Source organism: Parasteatoda tepidariorum, chromosome 8, assembly GCF_043381705.1.
Source record: "Parasteatoda tepidariorum isolate YZ-2023 chromosome 8, CAS_Ptep_4.0, whole genome shotgun sequence".
Taxonomy (NCBI): domain Eukaryota; kingdom Metazoa; phylum Arthropoda; class Arachnida; order Araneae; family Theridiidae; genus Parasteatoda; species Parasteatoda tepidariorum.
Window position 1 is genome coordinate 1,349,572 of NC_092211.1, and position 22,758 is coordinate 1,372,329.

At 28.7% G+C, this 22,758-nt stretch overlaps 1 protein-coding gene across 2 annotated transcripts in view; it reads left to right on the forward strand.

Annotated features, from left to right (window-relative positions):
* LOC107456011 (mitogen-activated protein kinase-binding protein 1) overlaps positions 1-22,758 on the forward strand; it is an 86,285-nt gene that overhangs the window by 26,491 nt on the left and 37,036 nt on the right. For both annotated transcript variants that reach the window (XM_016073776.3, XM_043051177.2), the window contains exons 3-7: positions 16,163-16,254; positions 18,355-18,475; positions 18,886-18,978; positions 20,750-20,866; positions 22,036-22,134. In XM_016073776.3, the coding sequence (XP_015929262.1) occupies positions 16,163-16,254; positions 18,355-18,475; positions 18,886-18,978; positions 20,750-20,866; positions 22,036-22,134 (522 nt within the window). The remainder of the gene's footprint in view (positions 1-16,162; positions 16,255-18,354; positions 18,476-18,885; positions 18,979-20,749; positions 20,867-22,035; positions 22,135-22,758) is intronic.

Genomic DNA, 22,758 nt, shown 5'->3' on the forward strand with positions numbered 1-22,758 from the left:
GAAAAATATGTGAACTGTTTGCAATTTCAAATTAATATTGAAATGCACAGGTTTAGAATTTTCTACAGTGAAAAGTTTTCGGAACTTCAGTATTCAAAAAAGTATACAAAAGCTAGACGTTAAGAACGTATCCAATGAGCGAGTAAAGCGAGCATCGGATTGCGAAGCAATCCGAAATGAACTGCGAAAGCAGTTCTGGGGGTTGTCGAGCGCCAGCGAGCAGGGGGCGAAGCCTCCTAGTTTTTATTTAATTGAACATGTAATAATTTTTTATTCTAATACTATGAGTGATATTCTCGTATTTTGAGAGGAACGCACAAATTATTTGCTTTTTCTCATTGTGTAAATAATCATCACAATAAAAAAATTAATAAAAAATTGTCGAAAAAAAGATAGACCACGAAATCACGTGAATCGGACACCTCAAAAAGGGGTTACTTAAATGCGTGTTTCGCTTCGATATTAGGTTGTTGTGATAAATAACGCATAAAAAATATCGAATTTAAAAACTAAGGATAAGGAGAACAATAGCAATAACATCCGAAATATCGATAGAATCATTGCTTTAAAATATAAGTACTCAAATGCACGATTTGAATTTTCCATATTGTTTGAAATGTATTCGGATATTTAAAATCCACTTGAAAATCAATATCAATAACTGCCGAAGATACAATCGGAACATTATATCGATTTACGATACTATCGTCGTAAATTGAGCGCTCATAAAAGTGATTATCTATATCTCATGATTCAAATTTTACGTTTAAATTTCTGTAGAAAAGAAAACTAAAAAATTTCAATTTTCGAAAGAAAAATCTTTTTGCAAGAACTCTGTAACGTTCTGCGACAGCTCTGTAACGATCTGTAGGGACAGATCCCTTGATTCTGCCACGGGAGATGTCCCTAGATCATATGATATATAATTATTGACAAATTTGTAATCATTATTGGCAATAAGTTACAGTTGTAATTGATTTTTATAATCGGCTCACAACTGTGCTATACTCTCTAAGACATTCGATTTAACATTGAACCTTAATATGGATGCCTTGATTTGAATGACAACACTGCAGAACAATTTTCTGCTGATTTTATGTGAACACGTGATCTTTCTTAATTCCGGTGTGGGAGTTTCAAACCTGAAATTATTTTTCTCCTTAAGCTATAAATTTTTTTAAATGAGTCTCAGTCTACTTTTTTATTACTAATTTAGTCTACTTTTTGTTGAAATATGCAAGTTTAAAAATATTAGTTATAACAAGGACTCGCAAATGTTGCGACAAATTTTTAGAAGATTTTGGTTACATTATCAGGATTAAAATTGCATAGGAACCCATACCCGTAAATGTCATACGCTGCTAGAGGCTTTTCCCTATAATGACCTGTTCAAAAGTACCGGAGAAGCTGTTAATAATAAATAGAGGCGTGACGTCATTTCCAGACATTGGCACCTATGCAATTTTAATCCTGATGATGTGCCCTAACTCCCTCAAAATTTTGTCATAATACTTACGCGATTGATATTTTATAAAAAATTTCATGACCATCATATCAAAAATTCAAGTTAAAACAAAAAATTGTTCTTTAGTGTAATCAATACGTTGCTGACTTACTGCAAATTTTGGTGTTACGGTTTATAATTAAGCCATACACCAAATGTTTCTGTTCAAGCTGAATCATAGTATTTTATAATTTAATTTAGGAAGTACGATAATTTGGTACAGTTTAGCACCATATTAAGGTTTTTAGCAAATTTTAACAATACTATGGTTCAGATTCAAATAATTTGCAGCTTATGCACAAAGGCATGCAGTAAATTATCTTTTTTTTTTCCATCCAGGGGGGGGGGGGAACTGACTTAAAGCTTAAATTTCAAATCTCTACATTTAACGCTTTTTTTTTTTAAAAAATAAATCCTGTTGGCTTTTTTTATTCCTGTTTTTTTTTTAAATCGTAATTTATGCTGTAATATTTGGTTCTGCGTATAATAAATTTGATTAAGGTGCTCAGCTGGTAATTAAAATTTAAATTTTCCTATTATAATTATTAGTTCCTTAGTTTAAAAAAGGAAAAAAATATCCCACAGATCGTTGCGATATAAATTTTTTTTACCAATTTGGGAAGTGGAGTTTCGCTTACTTCCTGCATCCATGATCAGCCGAAACTGAAGTCATTTACTCGAATGCGAACTTTCGAGCGCTTTCGAAGCGTTACCAAATTTCAATTTGTAAACCACCGGAGGAAACTGGTCGCCCTTGATCTCATCATCCTCATCTTTCTCATCAATCGTCAGTTCCTCTCGCGCAGCCCTCATTTCCGAATGTTTTTGTGTTCTCATTGCCGCTTGATTTATTCGAATCTCGGAACTTTTTTTCGGTTTCTACTTTTTTTTTATTATTGAAAATGAGAAAATGCTTTATGGATTTTGCGCGGAAAGTGATTGGAGTTTTTGAACATGCCTTGGTTTGAGTTTTTGGTGGTTAAAATGTGTGTTTTGTGAGGAATAAGTGATGTTGCCAAATATGAACTTGGAAGAATTAAAAGTGAAACCAGAAAGGGATTTTAACTTTTCGGAATATCAACTCACTCAAGAAAAGGTAAATATAAAGAGAAATTATTGCTTCGTGTGTTGGTTTTGAAGTTGCTTTTAAAAGGCTATCCACGATATCGCTGTGACTTTTGGGTTAATTTTAAGCACTCTCATTTCCTACTAATAGAAAATAATTTCATTTATAGAACCTTTTTCCTTCTGATATTGCTATCAGTGACCATTTAATTAAATGGTCCTTTTTTTCACTTTTCCTCCGAGTTTTCCTGATGTTGCTTAGATTTAAAGTTAATTTTCTTCCTTAACTAAAATACACTCAAGTGGCCATATAATATCATACTTTGTGTATGGGATACTTTGTAGATATAATTTATCAAGGTCTAAGAAATTATATTGAATTTTTATAAATTATAAGATATTCCATATTCTTAAATTGATTAAGTATGCTCGTGTATTAAACCATTGTTTTTTAGTAATGAAAATTAAAAATTAAAATTTTTTTTTATTTATTTATTTCCCGTATTGAAAGCATAAACTTTCTGAACATATTACAAATCTTGTAGTCTTAAGAGCTAAAAAGAACATTTTTAAATTATTTAAAAGTAGCATTAAAATTATACATTTTAACTGAAACTGCTCAAAATTAAAAGCCATGTCTAAATACAATTAATTCAGTTACAATAATCCTAATTTCTTTTTAGTATTACTTGGGACCTTTCCCAGAGACTTTACAATAATAGATTAAGGAAGACACGATTTTTTTTTCTTTTTCAAATTTAATTTTTGAAATTAAAAATGAAATAACTTTACCTTATTATTGATTACGTAAATGATGCTATTATTAATTGATAGCAGCCTACTCGTGATACTTAAGATTTACTGCAATCAAGCTATTTAATGAAAGTAAATTATTATTTTAACTACCGTTGACGTTGATTTCTGGATCTTAGCACAAGCGCATGAGTTATAAAAACGGCACACTTACTCTTTGTTATATTATTCAGGGGTGTGTCCAGACATTTTGTGAAAGGTCCGTTTTTGTAAAATTGTGAAAAAATGACTTGTAATGTGTGAATATAAAATAAACGTTAAGTCACATTCTTTCAACCAGTCCGCTTTTGTGAATTTGAGCAAATAGGGTCCGTTATTGCAAAAAAACTTTTTCGAAGAGTTTTTAAATTGTAAAGACATACAAGATTATACTCAACACTGTAAAATTATAATTAAAAAATTTAATTTAAAAGAAAAAAACAATTGCAGCTACTATATTAGCGGTGCAACATATAAATATTTGGTATTTAACCTATACAGCTAAACGGAGAATATTCATTTCGGGCGAATAAACGAAGAAGTGTCTGCCGAAGACAAGATTTAGTTCGTTTACATCTGTCTTTCTTCCCACCCACCCTTCCTGGGAAGGGTTTATTCGATTAACAAAACAATGAAGACAAACAAATTTGTGAGGGGTCCGATTTAAAGATAAATTATTTTGTGAAGGGTCCGTTTTTATGAAAAGATATTTTGTGAAGGGTCCGTTAACGGACCCAAATTTCTTCTTAACAGATCCCTGTTATTATAAATATTTTTTAAACATAACTATCAAGGTAAAAAAAAAGGACGAATCACATGAAAAAAATAAAAAGTAATGAATCAGCTATTCAGTAAATGAGCGAATCAGTTTATAAATAAATAAAAACGTAATTTATAGTGCAGCAGTTGACGGTAGCATTTTCATTTTAAGGGGAGGGGGGAAATGATTAATTACGATACTATGGTTCTAAGGATATATTCAAGGCAATTAACACTCTAAATTACTTCAAGATGTCTGGAAATGCTAGTGAGTAAGGTGAAAAGCGTGTACATATATTTAATAAGAAAGAAGAAGAAAAACTCTCCTGGATTAAAATGTAATAAAAAGCTTAGAATAGAAATGTATAGAAGCATTTAAATTGCACCAAGGGAATGAAAATAATTTTCTTTCTGTTGCATTAAATTTTTTTAAACGGATATCTGATATTTTTTCATGTCGCTGATCTCTAATCTGCTATCTGTTTCTCTCTCCAAGCTAATTTTTTTAATGGCATTTTTAATCTATGATTTGTCGAAATGTAGAAGTTAAAACTTTATACATAACCAGGTTTGGCTAATTTTAACCAAATGCTTTTTCTTTCTTCTTTTTCTTTTCTTTTTAAGAGAAAAAATCTTTTAAATAGCTTAAGTAAATAGCTTATTATTTACATAAATATATTTAGTTTACTATTTTTTATTCGTTATAGTTAAAATTTCCCATAAAAATATTTTTATCCTTATTTTATTTTCTAATTTGAGTCTGTTACTTTAAATGAATATATATGTGATGAATAATAGCTAAAACATAGTTATAGAATATTTAATGTAAGTAAATTTAAAGTGATGATGTCTCATTTCAATGTTTCCAGTTTTCAAAATTATTTTAAAAAATTAATTATAGAATAAATTAAGGTCAAAAGTTTCTCTTTTTATAATTTTGTTAACTATACTTTTTATTGTTGCAAACAAAATGTAATTATGTTTGCGACAATCGAAAGCATAGCTGGGAATGATGTTTTTCTCAATAATATTTATCATTTTATTTTTAGAATTTTTTTTCGGTTAACAGCAGAAGCAAATTATTATTGTATGTATGTAGTTTGTTTTTATTGATGCTAATATATTCAAAAAACATTGCTTGTATAAAGGAACATATTTTTTTTAATTGTTTTGATAATATTAATCAATAGTCGAAATTCCGATTATACCTTATAATAGCTTAAATGCTTTTAATAGCTTAAATTATTATTATAATTTTAGTTTAATATATAATAATAATATATAAATTATAATTTTAGAGCATAAATTATTATTTAATCTTGCGATTTTTAAAAGAAAAATGGGTTATTCTATTTCTTTGAAGGGAAAAAGAAAACTTTTTTTCCAACCCTGTATGACAAAGAACTGTTTCTTATATGATTCTAGGCAAGTTATAGTAGGTAGTGCCCCTAACCGCGTATGATTTCATTTCCCGGCATGAGTTCCTATGCAATTTTAATCCTGATTTTGTACCCTAACTACCCTAGAAATTTGTCGCAACATTTACGCGATCCTTTGTTATGCATATCGTTTTCAAAGTTGTATATTTCGTTTAAAAAAATAAACTAAAAATTTTATTTTTAAAAAACATCTGTAGTTTTATAAACGTAGCTTATGAATCTGTAGCTATGATATAATTGAAAACCCACACTTGAGTTAAGAAAGATAAATTATTTGAACAAATGCAATAAAAAATTTGTTCTTCAGTGTTATGGATAGATTCCTTATTGTCACTTTCCAAATGTATTTAAAATCTTTAAATATCGATAAAAACATTTATTTTTAGTTTAATTACATTCGTACTTTAGTTTGAAAAATCTCCTGGAATTCGAAAAAATAGAAAAAAATTTTTTAATCAATTTCTAAATAATAGTGGTTTGATGGACACGCCTAACATCAAGGATGTCAAATTTATGACCGGAATCATTTGAGGGTAAAAATACCGTGGATAAAACCGCCATGCCTAAAAGTATCAAAAACCTAAATATTTGCATTTCTGTATTAGCTAGCATATGGATTGTAAAGTTTAAGGTTAAGTATTAACTAATTTCTTATAAAATGTTGCGTACGTTGGAAGGAAAATGTCTTGAAAAAAATTTATTGCATAAATAAAGTTACTAAAGGTCTGCTTCAATTATAGCTAATCGTCTTAACATTCTAATAATAAGAAAAGCACTTTAAGGAATGGAATAATAATTTATACCATTATTGCCTTGCATTAAAATGGCAAAGTAGTTTGAAACTATAAAGATAAATATATGCCATAAAAATCTTCACTTGTATTATGATTTTTATCACTATCATTCATGGTCCTTTAACGGTTTTAACTGTTTTCGATACTTGTGACAAAAACAAAATTTTGATTTCGAAAACCCAACTCTGCCTAAAATATATTAATTTATCAGGATTAATTTTTGAGTAACTGTGAACTTCTTTGAAGAACAAAAAACTTTTTTTCATCGGATTTGCATTACTTTCAAAATTAAGCTGCCTCCTGAAAATGTAGCCCCTATACCCTTATAAGCAGTTCCCGGTTTCCTCTTAAGTTCAATGAATGCTGTCAAAGGTTTAAACCATCTCTCTTAACATTATTTTCTTTATGTTGGTTAGAAAGTAATATAAAAACAGATCGCTGCAATGAGTGCTGTTGAACTTCTAAAAAGTTTAATTTATCCGTGGGAAATTTACTGAGGTTTAATTAGTTGCGCCTAATCGTAAACTTTAATTGTTGTTTACATTCAAAACGTTTTTTTTACTTATATATTTAGAAGTTAGTAGATCTTAAAGTTTTAAAAATTAGTGGTCTGGGAACGACTGTTTTAAGGCATTGTGCCTTTAATAAAGCTTCGCAGAGAGTTGCTATCGAAGGTTTACGTACGTGAACGCATTTGTGTATTTTTTTAAGTTCAGGTGAGCGCATCAGAATTTCTCTAATTTTACTTACTTCTCTAGTTCTGATTAGTTTTTAATTAAGATTCGATTTTCAGGAATAAAGTTGCACTTCATTTCTTTGCAATGTTTTGACCCCCCCCCCTTTTTTTTTTTTCTTTGCCTATTTATGAAGTTTATTACATCTGTCGAAATGGAAGCCAGATATGATGTCGCATAATGTTAAAATAATAACTTATTTACTTTAGAACCTGCCAAATACGTGCTTCTTAAATAAAATAGTATTCTTTGCTTACCTCCCTAATTATTAAGATTCAACAGCACGTTCCAAACTTGTTAACTTCAAAAAATTCACAGATGCGCTCACGTAAACCTTCGATAGCAACTCTCTGCAAGGCGTTATTAAAGGCACGATGCCTTAAAACAGTGGTTCCCAGAACACTGATTTTATAAATGAAACTTTAAGATCTACCAACTCCTAAATATACAAGTAAAAAATACAGGGTGTTCCAAAATTATCTTTACATCACCTGGCTTGAAATTGATTACAGACTGGAAGTGCTTAGGGCGACCAATGGTGCGCATGTTGAAGTGTACTAAACAAAACTTTATTAGTTGCAGTAATACAGGCAAAAGACAGAATATAAATATCTTGTTTATTTTCGAAGTTATGAATTTTTGAAGTTTTAAAGAGAATTTTGGAACACCCTGTATAATGGTGAATAGTCACCCATTGCTATGACAAATATATAAAGGGTTCACACCAGCAATGAAAATTTAGTGATCCAATATGACCACCTAAGTATTCATTTTTTGGTCCAAAAACTTATTATGATAGGCACACGTGAGGAAAAAGTCGAACTTCACAATTACGTAATTTATTATACACATCAAAAATTATTAATTGCCATCTATAACATCCTAAAATTAATTAGCTTCATTTCCCCATGATGATTAAAGATTAGTATCTATTAAAATTAAGTTTTTTAAAGAAAACTCTAAAGCATAGATTCTCAACCTTTTTAACGTTGCCGCCCCCTAAAGGAGCAAAAAACATTTCAACGCCCCTTTGTGAAAATCCAGTTATTTAGAGCATGGTGACGGAGCAAGGTGTGCTGAATTATAAGAGACAACATTAAGCAATTTATTAAGAGTTAGATTTCTTTGGTTTTTAAAAAAAATAATGTATACATTAACTCAATGCTTTTCTTACGGCAGATAATCGCAGTCTATTAATTAAAATAAATACGGTAATGTAAAAAAAATATACGACATAGAAACGTATGCTTAAAAAGAATAATTTATTGTTAATTAGATAATTAGAAAAACACCCAAAAAAAATTTTACACTAAAAAGTAGTATCAAGGAAACATTAATTTCTTAACGTTGGGTTCAACACTTTTAGTGAGGTGAAGACGCAAGTCTCATCATTGTACAGTTTCGAGTTGATTTCTTCTTTTTTTTGTGTGACAAGATCCGTAACATGACTGAATCCACGTTTAACAAGGTAGGAGGAAGGGAAGGCATTTAAAAACTTTTTAGCGATAGTCCGCAGTCCAGGGTGGAGGAAAATTGAAATTGAAGCCAAAATTGTGTGGGACGATCACCACTTCAAAGTTTCATTAGTTGAAAATTCGACCAATTCCTCATAAATATGAACCTCTGCTGCTTCAATATTCACAAAAGGGTTCATAACCCATTGAGGGATTGAGCCCATTGAGGGAACAAAACATCTTTAAAACGGTCAGAAAAATCCACGTGCAAAGAGTCAAGGTATTGGCAATATTCTTGTGCATCATTAGAGTGAATTTCACCTGCTTGGCTAAACTCATTCCAAACAAAATTTTGCTTCCACAAAATGAGGTTTTTCAGAAAGGCAGAAATGACTGATTTTGTAGGGATCAAACTGAGCTCGTCGCCTTGAAATTGTAAATTAATGCAATTAAATTTTACGAATAAATCCGCCAAAGTCTTTCCTAAATTGTAGCAGTCTGTTTCTCAGAGCTACATCTCTGTTGCAGAGGAACTCACAAGCACAGAATCAAAAAAATTCCATAACCTATTGAGACAGGCTCCTTTGGAAAGCCAGCGAATCTCGGTTTGTAGTACCAAAGTGATTGAATTCTTCATCATACGCAATCTGAATAATCAATCGTTGAGAGCATTACTGTGAATTTTGTTCACAGCAAATATGACATATTGCAATAACTGATGCAAACTGTTGCTGAAATTTTTTCCTATTAAATGCTGCCTGTGAATCACTCAGTGAACAGCTGAAATATCTGATATTTCCATTTTCAAAAGGGCGATAAACCCACGATGTCGACCCACCATTGCAGGAGTTCCATCAGTGGCAATTGACATAATATTCGCAAGAGGAATGTTTTTTTCTTGGACAGTATTAAAAATAGATATACCTTTGGTATCTACAATCAAGCTTCTTGCAAAAAGCATCTATTGAATACTTTTTCCTATCTTTACAAACCATATCTACGCCTACAGTAAAACTTACAGTGCATGGCAACGTTGATTCATCAACTTGAAGGGAAAATTCGTTGGATATCAAAAGTTTGCATAAAGAAACTTCAACGTCTTCAGCAATCTCATCATTTCGTCCCCGCGCTGTATTAATGGGATATTTTTTATTACATTGGATGCAGCTGGATGGTGTAAAACTGTTTCTAAAACTTCTTTGACAACCGACAGTATCAACTCTGAGCCGATGGTATGAGCTTTCCCAGAATTAGCACTATTATAAGCTATCAAACCATCGTCGTATTTTTGTGATGAGGTTGCTATCAACCCTGAGACCGAAGGTGCCTTCAGAAACTTGTATTTGATGTTCGTGAATAAATGAAATTTTTTTATTTTGTTTTTTAGGATGAGTTTTTTGCAAATGCTCCTGCTAACGGAATGATTGCATTGTCTCATAAGATAAAACTTTGTTACAGAGTAAACACATGGGCAGTTGAGAGTTCAACAGCGATTGAACAAATCCAAACTTCAAGTTCGTGGCATGGTATAGATGACACTTTTATTTTGTTAACCGACATTTGTTGGTGGCAGTAAACATAAACGATGGAAGAAAATAAACAATTTCTCTAAATTAATAAATAATTTATGGTAAAGAACTAATTCTCGGACATACCTGGCCAAATAAACAATGAGATCGAATCGAAACTTGGGAAAAAACTGTAAGGAAGGTAACGAAAATCATCATAAGAAACACCGGTCAAATCAAACATTCATATCGAAAGCTCATGAACTTTGATTTCCGCCAAATGGCATGAATGGGTCAGAGCCATTCGCGAAATAGCTTGAATGAATCAGAGGCAAAAACTTTTGACTCATGCGCTGTGCTGTGTTGGTTCGGATCGGAGAATAGTTGTCGTACAAGTTCGTTTTATTTGTGGTACAAAAGGTGTATCGGATAATCTTAATTTATTATATTAATTTCATTTTTTTTTCTTTAATATTAATTTTAGATTAATTTTATTTATTAAATAAATACAATTTAATTTGTAAGTTTTGAAATTAAATTCGAATGACAAAACATGCTCATCGCCCCCCTACTGCCCAAAACATACCCAATGCCCCCCTACCGTCCAAAGCAAGTTCACCGCCCCTCAGCATACTCCCAACGCCCCCAGGGGGGCGGTACCGCCCCCGTTGAGAAACAATGCTCTAAAGTTATGTTAATAAATAGATTTAACATAGAGATTAAAATGCTGAGAGCAAATTAATAAACGAGGAAACATAAAAAGTAAGAGCTAACAAAATATTGTATTAAAAATTAATTTTATAAAAATTTTAATTAAGTAGATTCTAAAAGAGCAAAAAATATTATTTTATTGCTGAACAATTATACTGTCACTACATGTGTGCTAAGTACAGCACAAAATGTAAATTTAAAATATCAACATTTAAATTTAAAGATGTTTTACACCAGACACTTTTAAATTCAAATGCGTGATTGAATAACTTTCAGTTATTATTAAATATTGTTATTATAAAATTATTCTTTTAAAAAAATTGCCATTTCTTTTTTTCATTGGCATTTTACCTGAAATAATTTCATAAACTTACGGAACTTAAGGGTTTTGCGGAACAACGTTTGAGAACCACTTGTATAAAGTTTTTTATTTATTAATTTATTTATTTTTATTAAATTATTAATTTATTTTTGAGTCAATGTTTTTTGTAGTGTCCATTTTTGAAATTTATGTGAAGGATCTCTTTACGAACGAACCTATTTTGGATTTTATTTATCAATTAATTTTTTTTGAATAAGAGAATGGCAAGAGATTTTTAAGAGAAGGAATACTAATGAAACAACAATAACCTACTTTACGTCTATTATTGTTGTTCCATCTACTAGAATTACTTAGTTAAACAATAGATCTAAACTACATACGTCATCGCAAACAAAATAAATAAAAGCAATAATAAATAAAGCTTTTAGATTCGAAATGCAATAATTAATCCGCCTCCTTTTTAAGCACCACCTGCTTAGACCATATTCGTCGATCTTTACCTGATTGTGATGTGCTTGTAAAAACGATTATAATCTTGACCCTGATCAAGTGTCATAGATTTATCTTTTGAAAAGAAACAAAATAGCAGGCGATAATAAGTGAAAATATTAAGAACGCTTGACTTGCGTTCCCCGATTCAAAACAAAAACTTTATAGCGAAGTATTTTTTTTAAGGACTCGCCATTCATCAATTGTGAATTTGTTGATAAAATCGTATTGATTAATCGCATTATGTGTAGCCTTATTGTATTTAAAAAAAAAAAAACGGTAATGAATTGCCGTGACTTTTTAAGCTGGTTGGATTAAGAAATTCTTGGTAGGATGTAACTTGTCAAGCATCAATTAAAGTGGCGCTGCCCCGCAGGTTCTGAATGATGTTTATACAGGTTGCAGAGAGGAATTAAGTTGCCTTGAAAGTTCTTTATTCTTGTGTAATGTTATTTCTTATGTCTAAGAGAAGTAAACAGCGGTTTTATATTCTTTTGAATACCTCTACAAATGACCCTTTTAAATCAAGCTAGGAATGATTCGATATATTTTTTTTTAAATGCGAATCAAACCATTCCGAATAAATTGGAATTTTTATACATTTTGATGTTTCTATATCTTCATTCATATGTAGTTTTAAAAAAAAATATATATATTTTTTTTTCGTTTAAGTATTTATTTTGGTTTGAAATTATTTATGAACGGTGGTGCGTTTCGATGTTTACAACAAATAAAATGTTTATTTCTAATGTGTTGTGAAAAAAGTTTGAAATTCCAAAAAAAAAAAAATTTGTATATTAAATTGAATTTATAAATTTTTTTTTATATCTTTCGCTTTAAATTTGTTTTTAATATTTTCGTTTGAGACAAAAATAAATTATCAGCAAAATAAACACAAAGTCAACAAATATTTTAAAAAAATTAGTTATGCATAAAATTTTCAACTACAAAAATTTTTACTATCTGAATTGTCAGTTCGCAATTTTTTTCGGTAATGGAACCCTAATTATTTAACCTTTCGTCGGAACCCTAACTTTATTACCACAAAAGAACGTATTTACCTCAAAAGACTTTATTTTATAATCACTTAAAAAGATGGAACTTTTTTCATAGTTTTATCGTTAATAATCTTTAAACAGTTTTTATGTCCAACAGTTAAATTCGAAGTGACAGAGCTGTATCTAATCTAGTGATAAATTTGTTTTAGGTGTAATGCATTCTTGTAGCTGAAAATGAATAAAATAAACAGAAATATGGTTTTCTTCGAAATAAAAACTAAAACGAACTACTGTTAACGTTGAAGATCGTTATTAAGGAAACATTTCTTTATTAACAAATTCGATAATTTTATTTTCATTTGAAAAGCGCGAAGGAAAATATTAATGAAAGTTTTATAAAAGCATAATATTTTCATAATTTATGCAATATATTTCATAATTTATATAAGAATATTGTTATTAGAAAAATTATATTTATTAAAACATTATTCATTTCTTTTTCAATGGCATTTTACTTTAAATAATCTCATAAGAGCAACCGAAATTTGAAATAGAAAATGGACTATTGATTTGATCTACTTTTTAATTGAAGGTTTCAAAGGTTACTGATTAAAACAATTATAACTCTTTTGGAACGCCTGTAATTCTTCCGCGGAACCCTATGGTTCCTCGGAACACTATTTAGGAACCACTGATCTAAGTTCTTCCGTACATCCTAATAATGTTTTTTCTTTTATTTGATACAGTGGACCAAAGTCCGTACTAAAATTACAGTTGTTCTGAGAACATTTAATTTTATAAACAAAAATATCTACACTTGGAAAATGCTTTAAATTTAAACTTTACAATGTACTGAAAGATAAATTGATTACTAAATTTATATTTTATTTTTACTTATTTTGCATTTTAATTAGATATGAGCTACATTTCTTAATTTACAGAAGGGCTCTAAAAAAATTTTCTAGTGCATCTGCTTAACCCTTTGCTTACGCCACTTAGTATGATGAAGCCCGTCATTCTGGTCTACCTGTTATACCAGCCATAAGCAAAAGGTTAAATTGCAAAATTTGAAGTTAACGATTCAACATGGTTTTAAAGTTAATAAAAGTCTTTGTAACTTTCAATATTTCTTTTTCTTTGCTGTAAAGTTCATTTTAAAATATCACACACTTTTCAGACACCTATTGAAGATAGATTTACCTTATTGAATGTTTGAGTGAATGCTGATCAAAAACAGTTCTGGATTCTTTTAACCTCCCCCTCAATAATTTTCTCTCACTCTTCAATTTCCACACAAAGTTTAATTTACATCTGTCACATAGTTCTTTTTGTTTGTAAAGGCAGGAGAATATTTGTTATTTATATGCCACATACATTTCAAAACTAATTTAATTTTTTCTAACGCTGATTTTCTAATTTGAAAAAATTTTATTATTCAGACAAAAAAAAAAGAGATTTTTAATTTTAAAACAAGCTTGACAAATATTTGACTTTTCAAAACGGCGGTAATAATTTTATAAAAGGATGTTTTTAGCATGTTTTGATAGTTGTAATTATTCCATTATTGCAGATTTAAATTTTAAACATTTGCTGATTTTATAATCATGTGACATCCTATTATTTTTTTCTTCTCAAATCTTATTGTTTTTATTACCTGAACAATATTCGCCACCTGATTCACTTGTTTCAGATTTAGTTTCATATATGTATGAGTTCCTTTTAAAGATAAAAAAAATCTGTTCTGTCATGATTTTTTTTAAATTATTTTATTGGGTTAAATTTTTAACAGATTTAGCGCCATATAGTCGATTCTAGATCATATCAAACTGTACAGAATTAAAAAGGAAGGGAAATGAAGCGATTTATAAAAGTGTAGCAATTCTTCTATAAATTTATTGCTAGTAAATTTAAAATTATTCTGTTTACAAATGTTTTCTTCAGTCACACAGTATAATTTTATTGTGCTCTTGCAGCCTTTGATGCCAATTAATTTTGTTTTCACTATCTTACCTCCCTGTTGCAGCTCAGAATCCTACCTGCTGTATTAAATTATGTTCGTTATTCAAATTATTGAAAGTAATTTAAAAAGTTATTATATAAAACGTCAAAAAGTTACTATATAAAACTTCACCAAACATTTAATATTTACGAACAAATTTTGGCACTTGCCATACAGGGGCCACATGTTGACGAATGCTCTTCCAAGTTGCCACCAACACGAACATTGGTCCGTATAACCAATAAGTACAAATTTTAATGTTGAGATGCATTCCAAAAAAAATATTGTATGTTTAATAATATATTTTAATATTTTTTCTCTTTAATTTATATTATTATTCAGAATAAAATATATTCAATAATTATAATTCTGTATAATATTCTCGATATTATCTTTTTGATGTATTTAGTTGTCTATAATGATCGAGTTGTTATCATATGCAATCATTATAGTTTTCAAAAGTTATTACGATGTTGTCGTTTTCGATGTGTATTATTATCATTCATTTACGCGATATTATCATATTTGTTACATCTATGTGTATTGTTTATAGGCTTCATGATCCCTATAGTCAATTACAGATTTGTGAAAGAATTAGTACATATGTACACATAGGATGCAATAAATAAATGTAGCTAGAATAGTTGTATTCACCTTATAAACGAATTTATAAAGATATAATTTTATTACCAATTTTAATTTTTAACTTGCCCCTATGGTGGAGTTATTCATTGAATTATCATTTAATAACTACGGTTTTATGAACAAAAGCTTTAATCTAGACTAGGAGGCTCCGCCCCCTGCTCGCCAACCCCCGAGAATTGCTACGCAATCCTATGTGGTTCACGCCGTGAACAGTGGCTCGCTGCGCTCGCTCGCCAATGAACACAATGTTCTAGCACAAAGACATAATATATTATCATCAAAGACATAATATATTATCATCAAAGACATAGTATTTTATCATCAAAGACATAGTATTTTATCATAAAAGACATAGTATTGTACTTATGTAGAAGATTTCTACCAATGTTCTTATTGGCTTTTAAAAAAGTATATTAGCTATTTAGATTGTACATGGTGAAAAAATCAAAACATTAGCTAAATAAGAAACATATTAGCAAAATAAATTATCAAATATTGCTTCACTAATATTCTGCATTTTAAAGCGTGAAAATTCAATGCGTAAATAAGCGCGAAATATAAAAAAAAATTCAATGCATTCAATACAAACACTTAAACGTTTTTTAGACGTTAAGGTAGCTCCCAGTAGAAAAATATCAATTCAACAGCGGCCTTTTAAAGCATTCTCACTTCAATTAATTAATTAATTCCTAATTGAGTTTAAATTAAATATTGTCATGTTTTTAGTGCATGAATCTGAATTGAACAACCTGATAATGCTCACTCTGGTTATTGTTATCTGGTTGCTCACTACGTGCTCTTGCGCGCCGAATCCAATCAATTAAAAATTAAAACTGTTGCCAGCGCGAGAAAAGAAATATCATCGGTTTTATTGATACATACATACATACGTACGTATTAGCGTTTTATATAATATAGATAGTTTTAAACTTAACTCTTTTGTCTTTAGGTAAAGCTAGAAAGGGTGCTTGGTCTAACTGTTTCCAATAATTCTGCTTTTGACTGTGATCCAAATGCAAGCATTGTTGCATATCCTGCTGGGTAAGTTTTATGTATAAATGCTAAGCAATATCATTTATCTAATCTAATTTTAAAAAATTGTTTTTTTATTGGAGCAGAATTTTATGTTAAATTTATAAATAATTGGGAGATTTCGCATAGGGTTATAATTTCCCCTTACAGTAATGTTAACACTCTTTAAGTTTCACAGCGCACAAGCGAAATTTTCCCTTCAAATAACCACGTAGGAGTAGAAAATAAAGTTAGCATTAAGGCCAGTTAAAGTTAACTAAGCTTTTTATTGAAAACTCTCTACTTTTGTGTGAAAAACTAAAACTGTTTCTAATTTCATAAATGCTACACTTTTCATTTTTATAAAAATTATAATTTGTATATATTCTTTTAAAATAATTTTAATAGAAAATCTGTCATCAAAGAAAAACATGTTTTATTTTGTCGTTTATGACTCTAATAAATTAGTGTTCGAACTGCCGTATGTAATGCTGCACCAAAAGATACAGATCTTTCATAAATTTTGTAAGCTTTTCTAACTAAATTGATGTTAGTTATGTCTAATTTAATTATGTTATTATGATGTCTAATTTAAAGTAATATTTTATGTTCACTACTACTAATTAAAACTGATTTGATTCTTTTAATAGGAGCAATATAGGTAAAATCGGAAATAATAAATATAAAATTTTAGCATAAATTAAACTGAATATTTTTGCATAATTTCACAATATAAAAATATTCAGATCTGTTATTTTTCTTTTATGGCTTTCAGACGAAACAATAATTTTGCATCATAAAATTTCTTTCTCTGTATAATGTATATAAAGTAATCCTTATCAAATTACTTTTAAATTTATTTAAAATTAAATTTATTTTCATGGATAAGGGATGTACACAGTTATCATTTAATGTATGACGTTTGCAACTGAATCTCTAAAGATGATTAAAAATTAATTTCCCCCCTTATTAAACCATTACTTACTAAGTTATAATTATACTCAAGCAATTTTTCCTTTGCTAAGATTGTCAAACATAACAACTTTGTCTTTATTTGTGTGTGTGCTTTTTAATGCAACTGTAGATATTTTTCCAATTGTGTGCTTTTTTAATGCAACTTTAAATGTATTCTTAAGCAGCAAATGCGAATTATGTTTTTGATTAGTTTGCATCTGCAAATAATCACATGCTGTCAAAATGAGCTAAATGTGATCTTTAATTTTTTTTTCATCGAAACTTTTAACATAAAAAAATATTTTATCATTTTCTATAACATGAATCAAAACATTTACCATAAAAATAAACACCCCACCCATTTGCATCAGGACTTATAGTTTGTCTGCTGATTTATTTTTAACCACTTAAACAGGACTCCAAACCACAAGAAAATAATTATCAGTGGCCCAGCTATCAATATCAACTGTCAGGCGCAAACAGATTTACAAATTAGAGTTTATATTCATCCCATTCTTATAAAATAACTGCTGAAAATGTTTGTTTTTTTTAACAATAAAAGTTTTAATAAATAATCTGTGAAATTTATTTGAAAATAACCAGTCTACTTATATTTGTTTTTTAATATTTTATTTGTTTCTCTATTTTTTGTTAAGCTAAATTTAAATGGATTTTTATTACTAGACTTTTATAAAACTAATTAGAACATTATTAATAAAAATGCAATTGTCTATAGTTTTTGCTCTACAATCATAATCAATCATACCCAATACAATCATATTATGATCAATTTTTTATAATCCTCATAGTTTTTATTTTATACTATGCTGAGTAATCAGATAAAACTTTCATTAAAGACCACAATTTTGTTCATGATATTCATAACCTGTGTCTAGAACAAAACTGTTAGTTAAAAATTATATCACATTTATATTAAATTTATTTTGTGCTCTTGCACCCAATATATTAATAGCATGCATCTTACATAGTGTTATACTTTTTACAAATATTCATTTTGCTTTGAAATAAGTAGCTTTTAAAACTAGATTCCTTATAACTTTTAATTGTACTTTTACTTCATTTGTTCTGCGTATTATTTGCTTTCTTTATTTTTACTTACATTAATTGTATTTGTATTATAACATAATGTATATGTTTTATTTTTTTATTTTCTAGTTGTGTTGTTGTTATTTATAATCTACGAAAAAATAAACAAGGCCATATTCTCAGTAGTTCCAAAAAGACAATCACTTCCTTGTCATTTTCTTCAGATGGCAAATATTTGTCTACAGGAGAGGTATTATTTTGTTGACATTATTTAAGATACTCTTCGATAGCCATTATTTAATATAGCACTTTTATTTAGTATTATTGCTTTTGAATATTTTTCTTTTTAATATTAACTTTGTGTAAAATGGTTTACGTTGATATCATACTGGGTAACTGTTCTACTCTTTTGTTTTGTATAAAAAGGATCAGAGAAAGTTTGTTTTGTTAAAAAAGATGAGAAAAACTATGAAAACTTATAACTTTAAAAAGTCCCAATTTTAAAAAATAATGAACTGTTACTGTTTTTGTAATTGTTTTTTATCCCACTGATTAACTGATTGACCAATACTGTTTGTTTTTTTTAATTTATTAACATTATTATCAATTTTTTGTGTGTCTTTGTTTGAACTTGATTAATGCTATGATTTTAAATTTCAGTGCGGACACCAGCCTCATGTTCGAGTTTGGGATGTTCAGGAAAAAATTCAAGTAGCAGAATTTCAGGGCCATAAATATGGAATTAATTGTGTAGTAAGCAGACTTTGAAATTGAATATTTCTAATTTACTATTATAGATCTATATGTAGTGCGGCTTTCTGGAGAACTCCAGACATCAGTCTCTCGTCGTTGCGGTTACCATGGTAATAAGGAAATGCCACTTTGAATTGGGGTGTGGGGTAAATAGTTTTGTCTTGACCTTATAATAGGTCAGCATGAGTTAAACCAAGTGGCACCTTCATTCCTCCATTGCACCCCCATCAGAAATATGCTCTCGCTTGTTACTATAGCAGCAGTCAGCCCCAGTCTTTTAATCTGGAGGAGTTCTCCTCAAAGTCGCACAATACAATGTGTGTAATCAGTAGAACTTGGCTCATGACACTCTTTTTCCAAAATATAAAATAGCCACACATAGTGAGGATAACGCACTCCATCCAAGAGAAGATTGTAAAGATTCATCTGGTAGAGACCAGCAACTTTCCATAAATAAGAAACTACACAGACACAATGGATTCATATTTTTAATGAGAAATTTGATACAATGAAAAATATTTAATGTAACATTGAATCGGCAAGTTACAAATTTAAAATGACAATGCTAGACGAATTAGACATTCCCATTAACACTTAAAAAAAAAAAGCAATTATGATAGAAAAGAGCAATCATTATAGAAGTAACAAGTCATCTTTATTTGAATAAGGTTCATGAAAACACATTCTGACCAAATTGAAATTAAGTGCTATGATTATCTCTAAATTTAAAATACTAATACAAATTCTAATCTATCACGTTATATAATGCAGTATGCACTCCTCATTCGATAACTCTGATCCCTGGTTACAGACTCCATGTGCACCGAAACAGTTATAATTATAGCTTAGAAATCCCAAATGTTAGAATTAAGTTACTAATGTCCATTGATCGGAGCATCTGATATCCTATATGGACGGAGCGTTAGAAGTGACCACTTCATCTTGGTGAAAAAGTAAAACATGTTAGTCAATTCATATGGATAACAAAGTTTAGCTTTTATTCTATTTTAAAAACAGCACAATTGCCTCGTTTAGAACTAACTGTAATCACTTTAATTGTTAACATGTCTTGGTTGTCAAAGTATTATGTTTCTCTCAAACATTTATGAAAAATATCATACTTCTCTTACCAGTTTTTTTATTTTTAATTGCACACTGCAGCAACTTTATAGATATAATATCAAATTTAAGATGTGTATAATGTATTATAAAACTGGAGAAAAATGTTTAGTTCTGTCACTGCTTTTTTTAAAAGCAGCTAAGTATTGGTTTTAAGTTTTTGTTCGGAAATAACAATCATTATTAGCTAAGTAAATTATATAATTTTAGGTTTATTCATTTATTCCTATTTTTATCTAATGGTAAAAATTATACATAATAATAAAAATGTATTACCAGTATCATTTAAAAAAAAAATTAGTCATAACTTAGTATGTTAACTATATAAAGTTACTTGTAAATAGTTCTTTCCTTTCCATTTTTACTTTTATCTATGCTAGCAAAATCACATGCATCATTCAATTCAACCAAAACTTGTAGCTTATCATGAACAAGGGAAGCTAAATTGATGATGTTTATAATTAATGCTCCCTCTTAACTCTAGATTAATTCTTTAATACAAATTTGTACAATATTGTTATTTGTACAAATAACAATATTTAGTTAAATATTATCAATGTATTAGAAATGATTTTTGAGCTGATACTGGGAAATGGTTTTTATTCTATGTCTGTCTATAAAGTCTTGTTTTTAACTATTTATAATGTTTTAGGCATTTTCTCCCAATTTGAAGTATGTGGTTTCAGTTGGATCCCAGCATGATATGATAGTCAATGTTTGGGACTGGAAAAATAATGTTAAAGTTGCTTCCAACAAAGTATCTTGTAAAGTAGGTTTAGTTTTATTTGTGAAATTTTGTAAAAACTGAAATTATTTATTTGTGTTAGTTTATTTTAATGAGATAACTTGCTGGTTATGAAAGTTTATTTTCTCTGATATCATATTTTTTTCCTTAATTGAATGAATTTTTTTTTATACAATTATCATTTAATTGTAAATTTTACCAGAAAATTTGTGAAAAATGTATCGAATTTTTTAAGGTGTAATGTTCTATCATGATATGTTTAAAGCAGTTTTTAACTGATATGAATGTTTAACTATTTTTTTTATCATGAAAATCTTAGCGATACAGAATTTATTGTTTTTCTCTCACTCACGCAAAATTTAATATAATTGAACATTTATTTTCGTTTGGTTGTATCTAACCTTAAAACTAACTTTCAATTTAAAAATAACTTTTTAAATGATTTTCTATTTTATTCCTTTTTATGTTAAGAGTTTTAATTTTAGGAATGTTTTAAAACAAATCTTCACAGTGTTATTGCTTTAAATAGTGTTGAACTTTAGTTATTTTGTATTTCTGTTTTTAGTTTTTATTGCCTTAATACGAGTTTTTTACTGTCTTTTGCCATGTGAACTAAGCCTCTTATGAATAACATGCTATTTTTAAAACTTTTAACAAGTGGATCAAGTTTTGCCCATTTCTAGCTGATTTCTTTATGGGGATAGGAATGGCTCATTGTTTCCACATGATATTCACTACTTGAAAAATTACCTACTTCCTCATTGCATTAATTATGTTCTTAAAAATATACGGAAAAAATTAAGAATCATTCATTGATTTTCAGCTAGATGAAAAAAATCATGCGAAGTTGGTGATTTTATTTTGTTTTATTTTTTTAATTATTTTTTTTATTTTTTTAATGTTTCAACATATTTGTCTGTTTTTAATGAGTCAAATATTCTCAAAAATTTAGGTTACATTAAAGCTTTACTTTTGAAAAAGGACAGCTTAACTTTTGACTTTAAAATACCCAAATAGTTTATTTTTTTTATTATTTCTAAAAGAACTTTTATAAAGAAATTTTTTAAAAAAATGCCTTTAAACTGTTATTTTTGTACTTTGGAAATATATTTTTTTGTTAATGATTATCAGATCTTACTAGTTTATTGTTTTCTTTATTGCTTTCTTCAATTACTATTTTTATTTTGTTATAGGTTAAAGCTCTTTCATTTGCATCAAATGGAAATTATTTTGTTACTGTTGGAAACCGCCATGTTAAGTTTTGGTATTTAGAATGCTCCCGATCTGCAAAGGTAACTCAATTTAAACAATTGCTGTCATTGTGTGTTTAGATTTAAAAAATTCTTTTCATTTTTTAACTTTTTCATCGAAAATAAAATTTTGAGGTAATATTTTACAGATATTTAATAACCTTAATATTTTGCATTAATGACATTAAATTTTTCAGATTTTAAATATTACTTTTGAGTGTTAAATAGCTTTCACTGATACTAGTTTTCATGTTTTTGAACTGAGAACTTTTAATGAAGCAATGACTTCGGTCGATTTCTTTTATGTCATCTGTTCTTTTCTGAATTTGTTGTGTTAATTATTTCTTTGTATTGCCTTGCCATTAGAAATAAAAAAAAATAATTTCTTAATTAATGGATTTTTTCTTTTAAAATACAATTATTTTTTATTTTTTAAAAGTAAATAAATAAATTTTTTTCCCTTAACACTTATTAACTGTACAGTCGGCAAAAAAAAAAAGATATCACCCTGAATAACTTTTGTTCTAATGATCGGATTTTCACGATCTAAGTGTCAATCTTAATGGTTCCCGGGGGTGACCTCAAATATGCTAATTAATTAGTGCTAACTATTAATTAAGTTACGAAATCAGACACAAAAACGTACTTTCTCTGAATAAACATGTA